The following is a 17,578-nucleotide window of genomic DNA, read 5'->3' on the forward strand; positions in this document are numbered from 1 at the left end:
CAGGAAAACTTTAGGAAAACAATACTATTCACCCAACTCCAATAGTCTTGAGGTTCTGACAAGAGTACACAACAACTACCCCTTCCCTACCATTCCCACCATCCTATCCAGGGTCCATAGGGACATACTAAGCTACAGTTTGATATGTTCAAGGTTCTGGTGACATTCAATTGAGCATATGTAAAAATAGCAAAAAACAGAGTTCACAAAAGAAACAAAAAAGATAAAATGTGGCCCAGGGGACACAACTAGCTCTTAGCATCCACGGCCCCATCACACCCGCAAATCTTCATTGCTTCTTAAGTCACAGAACAGTACACGGAATGCAGAGGCAGCCCAAAGGCTTATGCAAACGCTGGGGAAGAGAGCTGGTTCTTTTCCACTGAGGAGCAGGTGCCTGGGGGCAACCAGGACTCATCTCAGACACAAATCCTACATTTGCTCTTTTTTTTTACATTGGGCTTTCCTCCCACAGAAATTATCAGAAAGTTCTTTTCCAATTCTCCTTTGAGAGTAAGACTCATTTCTAAGTCTCTGTTCCCTTGGGCAGAGTCCAGACTCTAAGCTTAACACACTTTAATCCCCGTACAGCTATCCCTGTGCATTACCTGCAAGGGTAGTTTCAGAATCTCCCAAGATGCTCAAGCTCTTATATAAAATGGCACAGTAGTTTCATATAACCTACATAAACCTTCTTGTTTATTTTAAATCATCTCTAGATAATCAATGACACCTAATGCCACGTAAAAGCCATGTAAACGGTCAGTACAGGGTATCAATTGGGAGATAACAAAGGAAAGAATCTGTACATGCTCAATGCACATGCAATATTTTAATTTCTGGTTAGCTGTGTGCATATTTAGGGAACCCACGGATACAGACACAACCAAGAGAACCAGATGTACATATTCTTAAAGATGAGAAATATATACATTCTCACATTTTAATGATAGTTTATGCTGGGCCAGTAATGAAAGATACCAACCTTGGTTTTCTAACTGTAGCAGTAGGCATATATTAAAAGGATAGAAAGGGTTTGTGATGGTTTGTATATGCTCAGGCCAAGGAGTGGCACTTTGAGGAGGTGTGGCCTTGTTGGAGTAGGTGTGGCTTTGTTGGAGTAGGTGTCTCACTGTGGGTGTGGCCTTGAATGCCCTAGCCCTAGCTGCCTAGAGAGGAGTATTCTGCTAGCAGCCTTCAGATGAAGAGGTAGAACTCGCAGCAGCTCCTGCGCCATGCCTGCCTGGATGCTGCCATGATAATGGACTGAACCTCTGAACCTGTAAGCCAGCCCCAGTTAGATGTTTTCCTTTATATGAGTTGCCTTGATCATGGTGTCTCTTCACAGCAGTAAAACCCTAACTAAGACAGAAGTTGGTACCAGGGACTGGGGTATTGCTAAAATATATAGTAAATGTGTCGTACTAAATCATCCTTTACTCCTAATACACTTCATCCCTAATACAACAGAGATTTAAAATACAATAACGTCAATACGTGATACCTTGTCGCATTGTCCACAATCAGCTGTGACTCTGTCCTGTGGTTCGTCTTTAGTTCGATGGCACACTGTCTTGACTTAAGAGTCTCAAAGACATCTTGCAGCACGTTACCAGGTTCAATACTGGGCAACTGTCTAATATCACCTAAAGGGATGGGAGCATAAAAAAAAAAAAGATTTTACTTAACCAGGATTCTAAACTGTGTACATTATTTGTATTCTGCTCATTGACATACAATATAGTTATAGACCTTTTGTAACTTAGAAAGCCCCCCCCCGAAATCTTTATCTAAATTTTTTTTAAAATGTTAACTATCCTAGAAGTCAGGAGAAGGAATGGGGTCGGTGAAGGTAACTGAACAACGATGTATGAAATTCTCAATAAAAATGAATTCTCAATACAAATATTACATTCAAAAAATACTAGATGTTTTCCAAATCAAATTAAGTTGCACGTGACATAAAAAATGTGTGTGAAGACATAATAAGGTGACAAATTTTTAACTGATCTCCTTTCGTGACTGTGACTCAGGAAAGCCACTTGTAACATACACCTCAGAACATGTTTAGAAATCAGACCTCAGCTATCTTGTCTGCGGTCACTCTGCACATTATTCACTCTGTGTTACAGAACATGAGGGAGCCCTGACCTCACCTGCATGAGACAAGCCTACTAAACAGAAAATGAATAAGCTGAATCGACACAAAAACAGACAGATCCCAGCCAACTGATGGCAGCGCTTTAGGCTACTGAAAATCTTCTTGTGACCCAAAAAGCAAACTCTAGAGAGAAGAAAAATATCTGCTGGGTGACAACTGGGTGAGCGCTTAAGACGTTAACAGAATCGGCTGCTCATCAAATACCCTCACAAGCCTAAAATAAATGGTATTTATATACAATCCCATTACAATTAAATCATGGAATCGACCGCTCACTAAAACTCCACAGAATCTAACTAAATCTCACCAGATTAAGAGGCTGGTGAGGCCTAATTTGAATTATTAGCTTAGAATCATAAAATTACTGTAAAGTGGTCTATAATTCAGACTTTTTATTATTTCCAAATGATCTACATCCTGATTTATTCTGACTCCGACATTTTTACTATTTCAATAGCCATTACTCAAGCAATAAGCAGTAACTTAGCATGCCCCATCTCGTTCCTCCTTGCTTGCCAATACACTAGCCAGATGACACACCCAGGTTGGTAGGGACAGCAGGCAGCCTTAACTCAGTGGCTTTGCTCTGGGCTGTGAGAAAAGCTTCCCACCTCCAGCAGACCAAAGCCCGAGTGACACCCACAGCAGACCAAAGCCCGAGTGACACCCACAGCAGACCAAAGCCCGAGTGACACCCACAGCAACGCCTGCAGAGCTTTAACAGAAGGTACAGACTCTCGGCAGTTCAACTTACCAAGGATTATAAGCTTAGACAGTTTGGAGTGTTCGCATAGTAACTTTAAAACTGACTTGAAGATCCCTACAGACACCAAACTCCCTTCGTCCACAACCAGAACTCGAACTGTAGAGAATTTCCACGGCTTGTCCACCTCATTTTTCTTCCACATATAAAAGCTGTAATTGACCTGTAAGTAAAGTGTGAGTATAAAAAAAGAATCAGGTTAGAAGTAACAAGCATGTAGTTTTAAAAATAAAGCAAAACTGATGGGTGGGAAGGCATAAAAGATGGAAAGAAAAAGAAAACACAGTACAGAGCATTCCACTTACAGGGATGAATGCACAAATAAAATAAAATAAAATAAAATAGATGAATTTTAAAAATTTCAAACTATAAAAGGTTCAAACAGTTAAAAAAAAAATGTTTCCCAGTGAGCCTTGAGCTTAACTTAATAGTAAGCTTCAACCAAAGTTTACCTTGCACAAAAACCTAAAGACTTCTCCCACTGCTGTAAACAAGAAAAACGATCTATTACTTTTCTTTCCCAATAAACCTCTTGGCTTTCTGAGCTCTTCTAATCCTCTCTTTCTTTACTAAGTCTCCATTCAAGTATTCCAAACTTCTGACCACCACCCTATAAAACAACCCAGCTAACAAGAGTACTTATAATATGATTATTTTTAAAATAGATGACTCAATGAGATAATTTCAAAATTCTACTGTTAAAGCTCAAACTCCCTCCCTGCCTTAAGTTTATTTCCAGTATTCTACAATACAGACTTCTTTCCAGTCAATAAGTCACCCAACCCCTCAGCACTCCACAAACGAACACTCTCCCCAATGCCTGTGGAAGGCTTTCCTCTAACTAAAATGCCCACCTCCTCACTGGAGCCTACTAGGGCGTTAAAGTTCTTCCGACCACACAGAACAGGATGGCTCAAGATTCTGCCTCTCAAGTCCTTACACTACTATCACCCACGAAGTACTCATTTTTGCAGCCATATTGAATCATTTCACTTTTGATATGTGACTACTGGCCAGATGCAAGAGAGGAAGACGATCAACAGAGAACAAGCTCAGTTCCACAGAGCTTTGCATTCTATCGTAGAGAAATGTCTTCTTCCACCTCCGGTGCTCCAGGTAACAGGGTCATTCTTTGTGACCAGTCCTCGCAAGATAACACATCATACAGGGAGCTAAGCTATACCATTAGGCACATACTTTGATCCCCTTGGCATTTGCTCAGGATAAGGATGTCCCAATGAAGGAAGCTGTCAAGCACTTTCTGAGCCCATGTCCACTCTCTGGCTGCAAACTGGGATGCTTACAAACAGGCCATCCTGAGTAGGACTGATTTAAGTGATTAGCTATTACAGAATAAAGGCATAGACTTTTAACAAGAACAGTAAGCCCCATTACCCTTGGAAGATAAGCTCCAGGTAGGGTAGTGAACCCTTAGATGAGTACGGACATATTGCATCAGCTGATCTGATGGCAGAAACGGCCATCAAGCGCCAAATGGGCAGGTAGCTTATGCAGCACTGGTACCTTGCAAAAAGCTAAGTCCCATCTCCAGCTGGACTGGATGAAATCAGGTGAGACCACATCACAGGGCTCAGGACACTGTGCAGTTAAACTTGACGAACTGATTTCTTTCTGAGTGTAAACAGCGAGGCAGAGTAACCAGAAAGGGTAGCTCATATGCCTTCCACAGTTTGAGGCCACCAGGCATCTCCTTCCCAACAGGATTTCCCCTCCATCAGAGCTGAGCTGATCCAAATGAAGCGGCAAAGCAACCAGGAATGCCAGCAACAGTGGCAGAAGGACTGCTACTGTCCAAGTGTCAGTTCACACTTGGGAGGCAGAAGCCGCAGGCAGTGTATGGAAAATATCCTCAAGGAGGGACCCACATTGCTGGATGTATCCAACGTGGTGTTTAAATATCTGGGTGCTGTGTTCATCGATCAGGAGCTGAGGTAAGATGCCGAACTATATCACAGCAGAAACTAGGTGCTATGAATCTCAGCACTGGGACTACAAACAGCAGCCAGAGCAGCGGAGGAGGATCCTACACTCAGCTGTAGAGAAGCCCAGAGGAGCCAGGCAACAAAGGCAGGGGATCTGGGAAGGTCTGACATGGTGGGGAGGCAGGAGAGAATGAGGTAGAGATGGACACTACAGTGTAAAACTCCTGGGGAGGACTTACAAACTCTCGAGTCAGAGAGTGTAAGTCAGTAGGAAAGTACTTGCCAGGTATGAAAAAGATCCGAGTTTTATCTCCCATATGAAAATAAAAAAGAAAGAAAAACTGACAAGCTGATTACTTCTGAATAAGAAGCAAAAGATGTCTTTAGGAAAATGTTTTAACTGCAGACAACACTGTCAGAGGTTTTTTACCTGACACAGCGTGTAAGCCGGAAGATGGGTTCTCTGCCTCAATAAGCCAGCTGCCTTCCCTGTAGGTGCGGTGAGCAACACTTCTACAGCCTTGTCCACCCCAGCTGGACTCTGCTTAGGACAGGCAAGCCATTCTTCTGAGGCTTCCTGGTCTTGTTCAAAATCTTCACAGGCTTGCTGCACTTCCCTTTCTTCCAGATGCTCCACGTGCTTAAAAAGACGGCTAACGATGGTGGTCTTCCCACAGCCGCCTTTCCCGCTGAGCACAGTCACCGCATTGGCACAGATCGCCTCCAGGGCGACCACCTGATCTCGATCCAGTGGGACGTCATTTATTTCTGCATTCGCAACGTGTTCGCCATTACTTCTAACACGGTCACCACCATCTTGTGGGTCTAAAACACTGTCACCCTGCTCTGACCCTACCACATCTGGCTTGCTCCCTCCCATGGCCTCAGCACTTCCTGGATCATCTTGCTTTGCACTGCTAATTGATGCCAGGACTTTCTTCACATCCACTTTCAAATACCACGGGGGTCTGTTCATCAGCTCACATATGGAGGAGGCGATGTCTTGCTCGGCCTCGTACAGTTCAGAAAGAAAGACAAAGTCCTTCTCATAAATTACCACGTCAATGTCCCTCAGAAACTCCAGAGACTGACATGCTTCCTCGAATGACATATGCTCCGACAAGCCCGAGGTCAAGTCCGTTATTTCAACATATGTGTGTCCATCTTCTCTGCATGTCTGCCTCAGCTTAGAATATATGACCAATGCATTCTTCTGCAGGGGAGTCATCAGCCGGAGCAGCGAGGGGCACTGACTGAATGCTGTCCAGCTGGCCTCGCAGCGCAGCAGTTTCAGCTCTCTGTAGGTTATCTGTAGGAAAAGAGAGTTCAGGACGGCTCATACAAAGGATACACATATTGATGGGTTTTATACCTATAGTTGAAACTGTGCTATCTTAAACATTTTCAAGCTCTAAAAGATATATATTTCTGTTGGAGAGATGGCTCAGCAGTTAAGAGTACCGACTGCTCTTCCAGAGGTCCTAAGTTCAATTCCTAGCAACCATCTGTAATGGCAGCTCACAACCATCTGTAATGGGATCCAATGCCCTCTTCTGGTGTGTATGAAGACAACTACAGTGTGTTCATATACATAAAATAAATAAAATCTTTTTAAAAAAGATATATAGTTTCACAAAATTTAGGGAAAAAGGTTGTATAGCTAACAGATCAGTGATACTTTTGGGTTGTTTTGGTTTGGTTTTGCCATAGCTGGTTTTTTTTTTTTTAACTGCTTTGTTAACTACAATTAACAATGGCAGTTCTACAATTAACAAATCAGTTTTCAACATCAAACAACACTACATGGCTTAAGGCACACACGTATACACATGTAGGCATCCCCTGATTTATTCTTTGCCAGGTCTCCTACAGGCAACATCACAAATGGTTTCTTCCTCCAGACCTGACTCCCACATTGGAACAGTCATTCCTTTTCTCAACTCTTTAAGAACCCTGTAAGATAACAATCACTAAATCTCTAATATAGATAAGAGCCTGTGCTCTCATCTAGACACAAGCCTCAGTTCTTGTCTGGGGAAAGCTTTAGCACACACACACTTAATTAGTCCAATGAAATCAGAGTTTAACACGTAATAAGTAAGATTCCTAGTAGAGAGGCATCCTGCACTGACATCACTTTTGCAGGGGCCTTAGCACATACTGGGAAGTGAATGGCTACCTTACTCTCTGGCTTGCTTGGTTTGCCATTTGTTTATCAATAATTCTTCCCAAACACTAGAAAGGAGGCATCTCACCACATTACCCTTCACTTCCATTGTCTTCGTGGGGATGCCCTTCTTGAAGCCTCCATTCCTTTTAGAGACTGCCTAGTGTTCTCTCAAAAATCAAACACTAAACTCCCGACTGTCTCAGAATGAGACTCCACTTGGAGACAGTGCCTTTCAAAGAGGTTGTAGTGGCTCTTCCTGGTTGTCAACTTGACTATATCTGGAATGAATTACAATTCAGAATTGGAAGGCTCACCTATGATCCTAAGCTGGAGGCTGGGAGATAAAAGTTTCTGACCTGAATCTTGGCATGGAGATCTTGAGGCACAGTGGCAATGAATCCCAGAAGACAGGGAGATCTCTGAGCTCAAAGTCATCTGGGACAAAACAAGACTCAGATCCACGTGGTAGCACACACCTTTAATCTGGGCCACACCTTCTGCTAGAGACCTACATAAGGACCTTGGAAGAAGAAAGAGCCGCTCTCTCTCCTTCACCTGCTTGCCTTGTGGGACTGAGCAACTAACTGCTAGATTGTTGGACTTCCATTCACAGCTGCTACTGACCATTATTGGAGAGTTAGACTATAGACTACTCATCAACAAATTCCCTTACTATATAGAGACTACTCATAAGTTCTGTGACTCCAGAGAACCCTAATACAGAGGTGATGCGTGTTCAATAAGACCACAGCACTAATGATAGTATCAGAGTGGGCCTGAAGCTCCTAAGACTGATGTCCTTCAATGAAGTAAGTTCCCCAGGAAGAACAACTCCTGCAGTAAAGACACCGGACACAAATAAGATTTCTTTTTTTGGTTTTTCGAGACAGGGTTTCTCTGTGTAGCCCTGGTTGTCCTGGAACTCACTCTGTAGACCAGGCTGGCCTCAAACTCAGAAATCTGCCTACCTCTGCCTCCCAAGTACTGGGATTAAAGGAATGTGCCACCACTGCCCAGCTACAAATAAGACTTCTTGACACTAACACAGAGGTAAGGAGAGACGTGTCTCCTGATGAATGATCCATCACGTTTCTCATGGATCACTCCTGCCTTAGCTTCCTCTGATATCCCTAAGTCTAGAGCCCCTCTGGAGAAGGTCATCAAAGGGTACCTCTATTTCCTTGCTAGGATGGGAGGCAGCAACCCCTTAATTTTCATACTGAAGCTCATCAAACTTAATCAACTGCCTTTTCATCTGGAAAACCACTTGATAGCTACCAAGATTTAAGGAATGCATTGACTCCTAGCACCATCCAGGCCCTCAGAGGCTACTTTCAATTCTTGATCTCTTACAATAACAACAAATTTGGACTTACATGTAAATGGGATTACTGTGCCAATTAGGGAGCAAATGACAGCATGATGTATCCTGAGAGTATGCCTCCAGTAATTCAGAATGGGAAAGGGGAGATCTTGTGGCAGAACAGAATGGACTCAGTGAAATCCTAAGAACTGCTGTCCTCAACAAGACTGACAAATGCAGCTAAGTGGCAGAAAAGCCTGTCATACCACGTGACATCGAATGACCAAATTAATAGCAATAATCTGAATGGCATACGCCTCGCTATTTTGTTTTCCATTGATGATTCAACTGACTATATTATTCATTGACTCTACCCTCATGTCAGACCTAAGACATTTCCATCTATCTGTAACACACAAGAGACAAAATCCCAACACTAAGTCCATACATATTCTCCATAGAAAGAAATCCAAACATTGCCAGATTTGAAGAACTCTGCCTTATATAAGATTACAAAATGCTGCCAGGCAGTGGTGGCACATGCCTTTAACCCCAGCACTTGGGAGGCAGAGGCAGGCGGATTTCTGAGTTTGAGGCCAGCCTGGTCTACAGAGTGAGTTCCAGGACAGCCAGAGCTATACAGAGAAACCCTGTCTCGAAAAACCAAAAAAAAAAAAAAAAAAGATTATGAAATGTGGAACCAGGGTCTCACTTACCCTCCTGAAGCCAAGCTTCCATGGCTGTGTACGCAGAATCTCTTCTATGCGTCCCAGCACCCCTTCAGAACAAGAGCTGATGAGCCTTTTGAAGTGCCGAGGAAAAAGCGTTGGAAGGAATTCCATGACTTTGGGGAACTGCAGAGCTGTCATTACACTTATAAAAGGGACTGCAGGAGATCAGGAAAGAGCAAGTCAAAACACACAAGTGAGCCCAGACAGATGGACTGGAGGAAGTTTCTCTCTTAGCGCAATTTGCTTCTTCCTTTGTTATAAACAGCAAACTTTCTACTATTATATACTTAATACTTTAGTCTTCTGTTTTGTTTGCAACACAATCATAAAAATAAACCTTGAATGCATCTTGTAAGGGTAAACTTAAAATGAAGCACAAAAACCAACCACTTGCACATTAACTTTTACAATTATTTTCCCAACTGTAACTATGACTCTTTTGACCTCCAAGTCATTTGGTATGATACAAAATTCATCTGCTCTCATGAAGAAAGAAAATTCTTTCTGTATATAGATGTTCAGATTGAAAACCATAGTTTGAAGCTATTTTAAGTTATTTGGAATTGAAATATTTTTAAAATTCCAAAGCTTTCTTTCTCTTTAGTCTTCTTAAAAACAGGCCCTGAGTTCTGTTTTAGTGACTCAGAATACTCTCCACAAACCCAAAAGTCAAGAAACAGAATCACAATTTCAAGGTAGATGCCCCAGATCTTGAAGATCACCATACAGAATCCATGTTGCAGGGGAAGAACACCAAACGCAACACGTTTTCATCAAACTGACTTCCAAGAGGACCCAGGTATGCCCAAACTTTTGATGTTGTCACATAAAAGGTTTATGTCTTAAAACCAAGCAACTAAGTCACAAAAAATAAATATCAATATATCTCATGTCTTTTTTTTGGGGGGGGCAGACTTCAAGACAGGGTTTCCCTGTATATCCCTGGCTGTCCTGGGACTCACTCTGTAGACCAGGATGGCCTAGAACTCAGAGATCACCCTTCTTCTGTCAAGCAAGTGCTGGATTAAAGGTGTGTGCCACCACTGCCCAGCTAAATATCCTATCTTAAATAAGGTTATTTTCCCTTGAACCATGTTCATAGCTATATCTGCAGCCACATGTGGCCTGCAGGCTCTGAGAAAATCTGTGTCCTCAATCTGAAACACTTGTGAGAAATAGTTGGATCTTTTTTTTCTCATAATCTAAGATAATAATATAAGAAAGTGTGGGGATGAGACCCAAGCCTAAATATACAACCCATTTATTTTTCATATGCACCTTAAACACAGAAGCTGAAAATAACACTGTAAAGGATTTTAATAATTTTGTGGATGAGACAGAGTTCATGCTTACGGATCAAAAGATGTCACCTGTAGTAACTTGTCCATGGTCAAAAAGCTTTACCTCATAGAGCGCTTCAGAGTTTCTGGTTAGAGATGCTCAATTCACCCAATGGAAGGTATGGCAAAATTAACAGTTGAAGCACTCCAGTCCCTGAATGTCTGGATGACACAAAAACTCAACAATAAAAATCCTACTTACATGATTTTTCCACTTTCATCTCCTCACCCTGCTCATTTTGTGTAGACGGCTTTTTATCTTTCTTTTCGGTTTCTCTGTTGAAATTCTTTAATGTTTCCAGAAGATTTTCAAAGTTTAGATTTTCAAAGCTTGACACTTTATCTACCCATTTTAAAAATTCCTGTATGCGCTGAGGATCTAAGTTGCATTCTTTAAGAAAAAGCGAACAGATATGTTTTTGATCTGGTGGCGACATATCAGCCTGTAGAAAGTATGATGGAAAGCCTTGAACTTGATAGCTCTTGGATCGCACATGTTTCACAACCTGGACCTTCACACGCCACCATGGATCTTTGAGTGGGAAACGTCCATACACGGTACATTTCTCTTTAGTCTTTTCATCAGGAATAGACACTAAATGAGAAAGGAAAATAACAGGAAATTTGCAAAGGTTTCCCTCAACATTTACCTCGCTCTGATCCCCTTACACATACACACAGGCAGCACCCATACAGACATGTACCCACTACCTGTAACACTTCACTCTGCCTGCCCATTTCTCTGACTGTCTACAACAGGACGCTGCTCCATCTGTGTATTCTGGAAGTAAGCACAATGCAAGCCATGGATCTGTTCTTCTAAATCCTACCACCATCGCCTTAGGCAATATCAGCCTTCCCATAGGTCTTAAAGAACTTACCATGGTGTCTCCCTTTGCATAGTTGTTCAGAGGAACTCGCTTCTCCTGGCCGGTTCCTACTCAGCTCAGCTGACTTGTTTAGCAAAGTTGTGTCTAAATCTCATGAATATCACTTCTCCAAGTGCTGTCTGGTACTAAGTACTAAGTTGTGGTTACTTCTCTGATTAATGAATGGGTACCTAGGTACTATAGAGATGGCTCAGCAGTTAAAAGCACTGGCTGCTCTTCCAGAGGTTCTGGGTTCAATTCCTAGTAACCACATGGTGGCTCACAATCTCTATAATGGGATCTGATGCCCTCTTCTGGTATGCAGGTGTACATGCAGATAGGGCACTAATGTACATAAATAAATCTTTTTTAAAAAAAATGGCTGCTTAATTCATGAGTAGTTTTTCCACTGAGATGGCAACTTCGCCATTTTCTCTCCCTGGCCTGTCTCGGTACCAAATGCTTGGCCAGGATAGTACATTTCCATCAACATGTAATCCTTTGTATTAAACATAACCATAATTATGTTTAAGTTGCCAATAGTCAGTTGCCACACATGGTCAGCAGCTATTACTGTACTAGACCATGAAAATACAATGTGTGTGTGTGTATGAATGCATGTGTGTGTATGTACATGTATGTGTGAATGTGTGGACATGTACATAAGAGAGTGTATGTGTGTGAATGTGTATGAGCGTGTTTATGTATGTGTGTATTGCTGCATGTATATGTGTAAATCTAAGTGTATGTGAGTGTGTGTGTTTTTGTGTAGCCAGCCGTGCGCTACCGTGCACACGCTCGTTTTCTCAAAGTTGCTTAAGAACAACTCCATTAGCTGGGCGGTGGTGGCGCACGCCTTTAATCCCAGCACTTGGGAGACAGAGGCAGGCGGATTTCTGAGTTCGAGGCCAACCTGGTCAGAGTGAGTTCCAGGACAGCCAGGACTACACAGAGAAACCCTGTCTCGAAAAAAAACAACAATAACAACAACAACAAAAAGAACAACTCCATCTTTGATTCAGCCACTGTAGTGTAATAATTAAAAGATTCTGTTTCTAGGTGGGAATAAGGGCGTATATCTATTTCCTCGACTGTAAAACTACCCCCAACTGTTAACTTTAAATGAGATGATATATGTTAAAAACCAAGCCTAACACCGTATGAGTTCTGAGTCACTGTTATTACCACTATATCTTAAGTACAGCGAAGCAGCCAGCCACACCACAGATCTGTCTGTCAACTGCAATGGACGCCGGGCGCCGGGTAGTGAGAATCGAAAATACTTCTTTGAAACCTGCCAACCCAGCTCAGCTGGCGCTCACTCACCTCGCATGCGCCCAGGGAGGCTGCCCGCCTTGATGCCCCCGCTGCAGAGCTCCTCGGCATCCACAAACTCCGAGTCCTGCTCGCCCTCTTCCTCCTGCGCACAGTCCTCCTCCTCGTCGTCGCTCTTATACGGGTGCAGAGGGCCCAGGAGCTCGCGCAGACGACCCTGCCCAGCCATTATCTTCTCTGCGAACTCAGCCCAAAACAACTCTACAAAAACCCGCGCGAGGAGTCCAAAACTGAAACCAATCAACTCTGCTAGGGTACGCAGGTCAGCTTCCGGGAACATCAAGGAGACTGGCGCCATGGGGGCGTAGTCTGAGCTATGCTCCGCCCCAAGAGGAGGGCTAGTGACAGGCAGGACCCGCAGGCTGGGTGGATGCCCTCCTGCAAGTGTCACTGGGGGCCAGCTGCTGACAGTTTCAGAACTGCTCTTTTTAGAGGTGCTGGGCGTTTCCTGCGGAGAGGGAAACTTGGTGAAAGGTCACTTGGGCCCAGAAAACCCTGGTAAAGCTGGGCATCCGCTGTTCACCCTCCTAAAAAGAACACAGCCGAGGCCTCTAAAGACCTTGGGGAGCCACCCAAAACACAAGAGTGAATCTCCAATCCGGAGAGCGTGGTGGCGATGGCTCAGTACCTCCTTAAAACGTAAAAGCACCGCGGAGAAGTTGAATTTACATCATCTAGGGCATTTATCCAGGTAGATATCTAGGTCTCTTTGTATACCCGCTGCATTGGGAGTTAAAGTTGTGATGCATTTTCTTATTTTTAATGCGTGGCCTGGGTTGTCTATTTTTACGCTTTGCTGTCTTTGGAAACCACTGGCTTTGATAGCTTTTGAAGCCCTTTCATCCTTTCCCGTTTAGATACTACTCTACTCGACTTCTTAAAGCTGACCCAGATCCTGTTTTCAGTAAAGAGGTAGGGACTTGTAGCCCAGAGAATACACAGAATTGAGGTAGAAAATAAAAGAACAAAAGAATGATGCAAAAACTGAGTACTGTTGCCAAGGTTCTTTAGGTGCAGGGGTAGGATTTAAAAGTTACAGTGCCCTTTAAGGAGCGCTATAAAACACTTACTTTATGATTATTGTTTATTTATTATGTAATTACTCTGTTAATCCTAAAAACTACAATGTTTTACTAAACCCCAAAACTGTGATGCTGGTTTCTAATAAAGGCATTTGTCATACCCAGATGTCACGTGCATAGGATCAACCATCAGCAGGTTAAATACACTTTTAAGTGGAATTCCATTTGGAATGAATACATACAGGCATCTTTCTTTTAGATTCCATTTTTGTAAATGTGCGTGTCTTTTGCTTACATGTGTGCCTGTGCAGTATGTGCATGCCCAATGCAAAGCTTCCCCTGCAACTGGAGTTACAGTACACTTAGTTGCCATGTGGGTGCTGGGAATGGACCTAGGTCTCTGGAAGAGCAGTTAGAGTTCTTAACTGCTGAGCCATCTCTCTATCCCTCAGACATTTTCCTGGCCATTCTCTGAACAATGCCAAAAACGTTCTATAGCATTTTCCCTAGTGTCTGAAGAGGTCAGAAATCAATCCCCGACAGGTGCAGAAGGACTGTGGTATAAGCAACCTTTGAAAAAAACTGAACTAATGGTCACCTAAGGTATATAGATAAATATTCCTGGAAGGAAAACGTTGTTGCCAAGAACGGAAGCTCAAAGTTTTGAAGGATATGCAACACAGTTTGAATTGTTACCAGCTACGCATGCAACCCTAGACAATTGTCTTACTTAGTTGCCTGTTTAACATATCAATGCTACCTGGCTGCCTGGTTCTCCCAGAATCCCTTAGTCTCTGCTATTTACAGAGTGTGGCTAGCATACCCAGCCGAACCTCTCCAACCCAGAGGCTGGGCTTCCCTTCCCTATATAATCCAGCCATTTTGTTTACCCTTTACTTTCCATTGGCCTCTTGGGCTAGGCCTCCTTTGTGGGCAAAACTTCTCTTGCTCTTCCTCTTCCCCCCCCCCCCGCCCCCCACCCCGTTTAGACTGCCGGCCATCTTTCAGCCTGGACTCTGCTCTGCCCTGCTCTGCCCGCTTCTCCCCTTATAGCTACAATACAAATCTTACTTTAGTAGTAGCTATGTCCTTGTTTTGCTTCTTTGTATTCATTCACTTCCTTCACACATGTTATTGTTACCACATACAGGCTTCAGCAGAGAAAGCAGAGTATACCTTTTAGCCTGATCTCTCAGCAATATTTGGCACTGATAACTATGGTATCTTACAATGTTTGGAGGCCTGACCTCTGCCTCTTCCCTTCTCAAGTTTCCCTCCTGCCTGTCTGGCCATTTATATTCTCATCCATCTTAAGCTTCTCTGCTGGCCTCCTTATTGGTGTTCCCCCAGTATTTGCTCTCTGAAATTCACCCCTCAAATATCTATCACCTACATGGGTATGACTTCAATTCTGTGACCTCCTCAGCAAAAGATGGAGTTTGGGGAGCACCTCCTCATCTATGCCTAGGTTTGCCTGGATTCATCTTGTGCGGGTAGCCTCAGATGCTGAGAGGTCATGACAAGTTCCATAGCCTTATCCACATTGTGTAGCAGCTTCCTCCATGACTATTACATTCCAGGGAAGCTCCTTAAGACAGATGATAAACAACTCAAAAATGCTACAGGAAGTCCCTGAAACTGAACACTTTCACTAGTCCCTTTCTTCTCAAGAGTAAATGAGCCAAGTACCCTAGAGTCTCTCTCAGACAAACCAGGCTGGAAAGAAGACTCTAAAATCAGGCCAGCTGCCTGGAAAAAAAAAAAACAGCCAAGCTGCCTAGGAGATGTTTATACCAACTGAGTAACTTGGAAAGGGTACTTGCTAACCTTTTGAGCTGCCTACAAGTTGTGATAGTGTGTGCCAGGTTCCCAGATTTTGAGAGCTGTCACCTATGCAGACCTTAATGATGAAGCTGTCTTTGAGTCATTTCTGCTCCTGTAAACAACCCCTTACCTGTACCCCTGTAAATAGCATAAAAATAAAAATATATCTCATTGGTTCCCCAATTCGGACTTTGGTAGTATCTGTACTTTGCTCTGTCATGGGCTCCATATCTGGAGTGTAAAGACATGTGGAGCATCTCTCTAAGAAAAAGTCTTGTCACACAATAGTGAATCCCAAAAGTTCACATTCACAGCCCTTCTTCTTGTCTGGCTGTTACATTCTTTCCACCTGCTCTTCAGAGATGTCTCTGCTGAAGGAGAAAGTGCCCAGATATAGGAAAAACACTTGGCATACTGTGCTCCTGAATAAGAAGCATGGCATACCCTCCCCCAGAAGTCAGGACACTGAACTGGAAAGCAGTGTAAGCCTGTAGCTGGCATGCAGACGAGCTCTCTGCAGCTCCTTCAATGGACTTCTTCCACGAAGAGACCCTGGTGGTATGAACTCTCCGTATCCAAGCCAAGGTAAGGTGCTAACCAATCACAATCAGTAGGCTTCGGATATGTAAGTACCTGTTCACATAGAATAAAACAGATGCCATTCCCTGAAATTGTCTCTGGAGTGGTCTATCTATCTCCTTGCCCTTTGTTGACCCAAAGGCATTGCTGCCTTGGGCAGGCACCCCTGGGTAACCACGGCACCCTAAACCTTATGGTAACAGAAAGGAGAGTTGAGAAAGAAGTTCTGAAGGCACAAAACAAAATTTTGCAATTCTTGATTTAACAACTGATTCAAGCAAGGAGTACCAAGGGATACAACATCATTACATGAAAAGTCTTTACAGAACTGATAACTTCACACAGTAAGATATCACAAGCTATAAAACATGTACCTGAATCATGTATATACTTGTACCCTGTTACCAGCGCCTTCAGCCATAAGGTACACATGATGTTGTGTCTCATGCCATGATCAATTATGATGAATGTAAACTCTCTGTGAAATATTGATACCCAGAATATTTTACCTTGTCCTAGTCAGGGTTGAACATTAATAATGAACAACACAAACCACATGCATAGCTTAAAACATTCTGTTGACTACATGAAAAAGATAGGTGCTGTATGCATAGCCTCACATAGCTGAAGTATTATTTCAAAATAGTAATCAATGATGGTGATTTGAATGAGAATGGCTGCCAGGGACTTGCCTGGGCTTGAAAAGGAGTTCCTGAGAGAAGAGGTGTCTCAGAGCTGCAAAACAAATGACTCAAATTTACATAATCGGTTACAAGCTGATGGCCCATGTTCTGCTCATGACAGCTTTCCTGAGTGCTCTCTCTCTCTCTCTCTCTGAAGTCAGCTTTCTTCACTCAGAGGCTGTATAAAATCAGGCTACATTTATCAATACTGAATCTAGAAGATGGAACACTATTTAAAGAATTGACTCAGATTTTGCAGGAAGTCAATGTCATACACAGGCTCATAGTGAGAGAACAAGAGTGACTCCCAGATCACCTGTGGGCAGTCCATGAAGATGAGGCTCAAGGGAAGCAGGCTGGATCCAGAATTTGCTGGTCAGAAGGCTATGAGATCACTAAGTAGCTACTAAATGATTTTTTCCAAGAGCTTAACCATTCTTTTCTGAAAACACAGCACTTAATCTCCTATAAACCAGGCTCTGATGTCACTGTTCCCTTAAATTCTATCCCAGGAAATGCATATTAAGTAAACCAACTCATCTGAATTCAGGAAACAAAATCTCTAATTATTTAATACTGTAAGGAGCAGGCCTGTAGCAAGACTTGCTCCACCTTGTAATATTTGGGATGTTTGGAAGTTGTTTTGAAATAAGTTATTTGCAGTAAGTTGTTTTGATGTATTAGTTATCTAGAATAACATATAAAAGATGTTTTGCCAAAATGAGAGATATTAGAAGTATATACTTGTGCAGAAATTTTCCATAGAAAAGTAAACAACTTGAGAAGATAACCAGACGCGAGTGGTTATCTAAACCCTGCTTCAGTGTGACGTCAAAAATAGTTTCAAGAGGCAGC

The 17,578-nt window shown here is 42.8% G+C and overlaps 1 protein-coding gene across 1 annotated transcript in view; it reads right to left on the bottom strand.

The window, feature by feature from the left end:
* Window positions 1-12,958, bottom strand: part of Helb (DNA helicase B) — a 29,817-nt gene extending 16,859 nt beyond the window's left edge. The window contains exons 1-6 of the mRNA XM_031349346.1: window positions 12,607-12,958; window positions 10,614-11,006; window positions 9,057-9,226; window positions 5,298-6,176; window positions 2,916-3,087; window positions 1,505-1,646 (exon numbers count right to left, since the gene is read on the bottom strand). Coding sequence (XP_031205206.1) covers window positions 1,505-1,646; window positions 2,916-3,087; window positions 5,298-6,176; window positions 9,057-9,226; window positions 10,614-11,006; window positions 12,607-12,913 — 2,063 coding nt within the window. The 5' untranslated portion in view covers window positions 12,914-12,958. The remainder of the gene's footprint in view (window positions 1-1,504; window positions 1,647-2,915; window positions 3,088-5,297; window positions 6,177-9,056; window positions 9,227-10,613; window positions 11,007-12,606) is intronic.
* Window positions 12,959-17,578: the final 4,620 nt, after the last annotated feature.

The sequence above is a fragment of the Mastomys coucha genome, unplaced genomic scaffold (assembly GCF_008632895.1).
Source record: "Mastomys coucha isolate ucsf_1 unplaced genomic scaffold, UCSF_Mcou_1 pScaffold4, whole genome shotgun sequence".
Classification (NCBI taxonomy): Eukaryota; Metazoa; Chordata; class Mammalia; order Rodentia; family Muridae; genus Mastomys; species Mastomys coucha.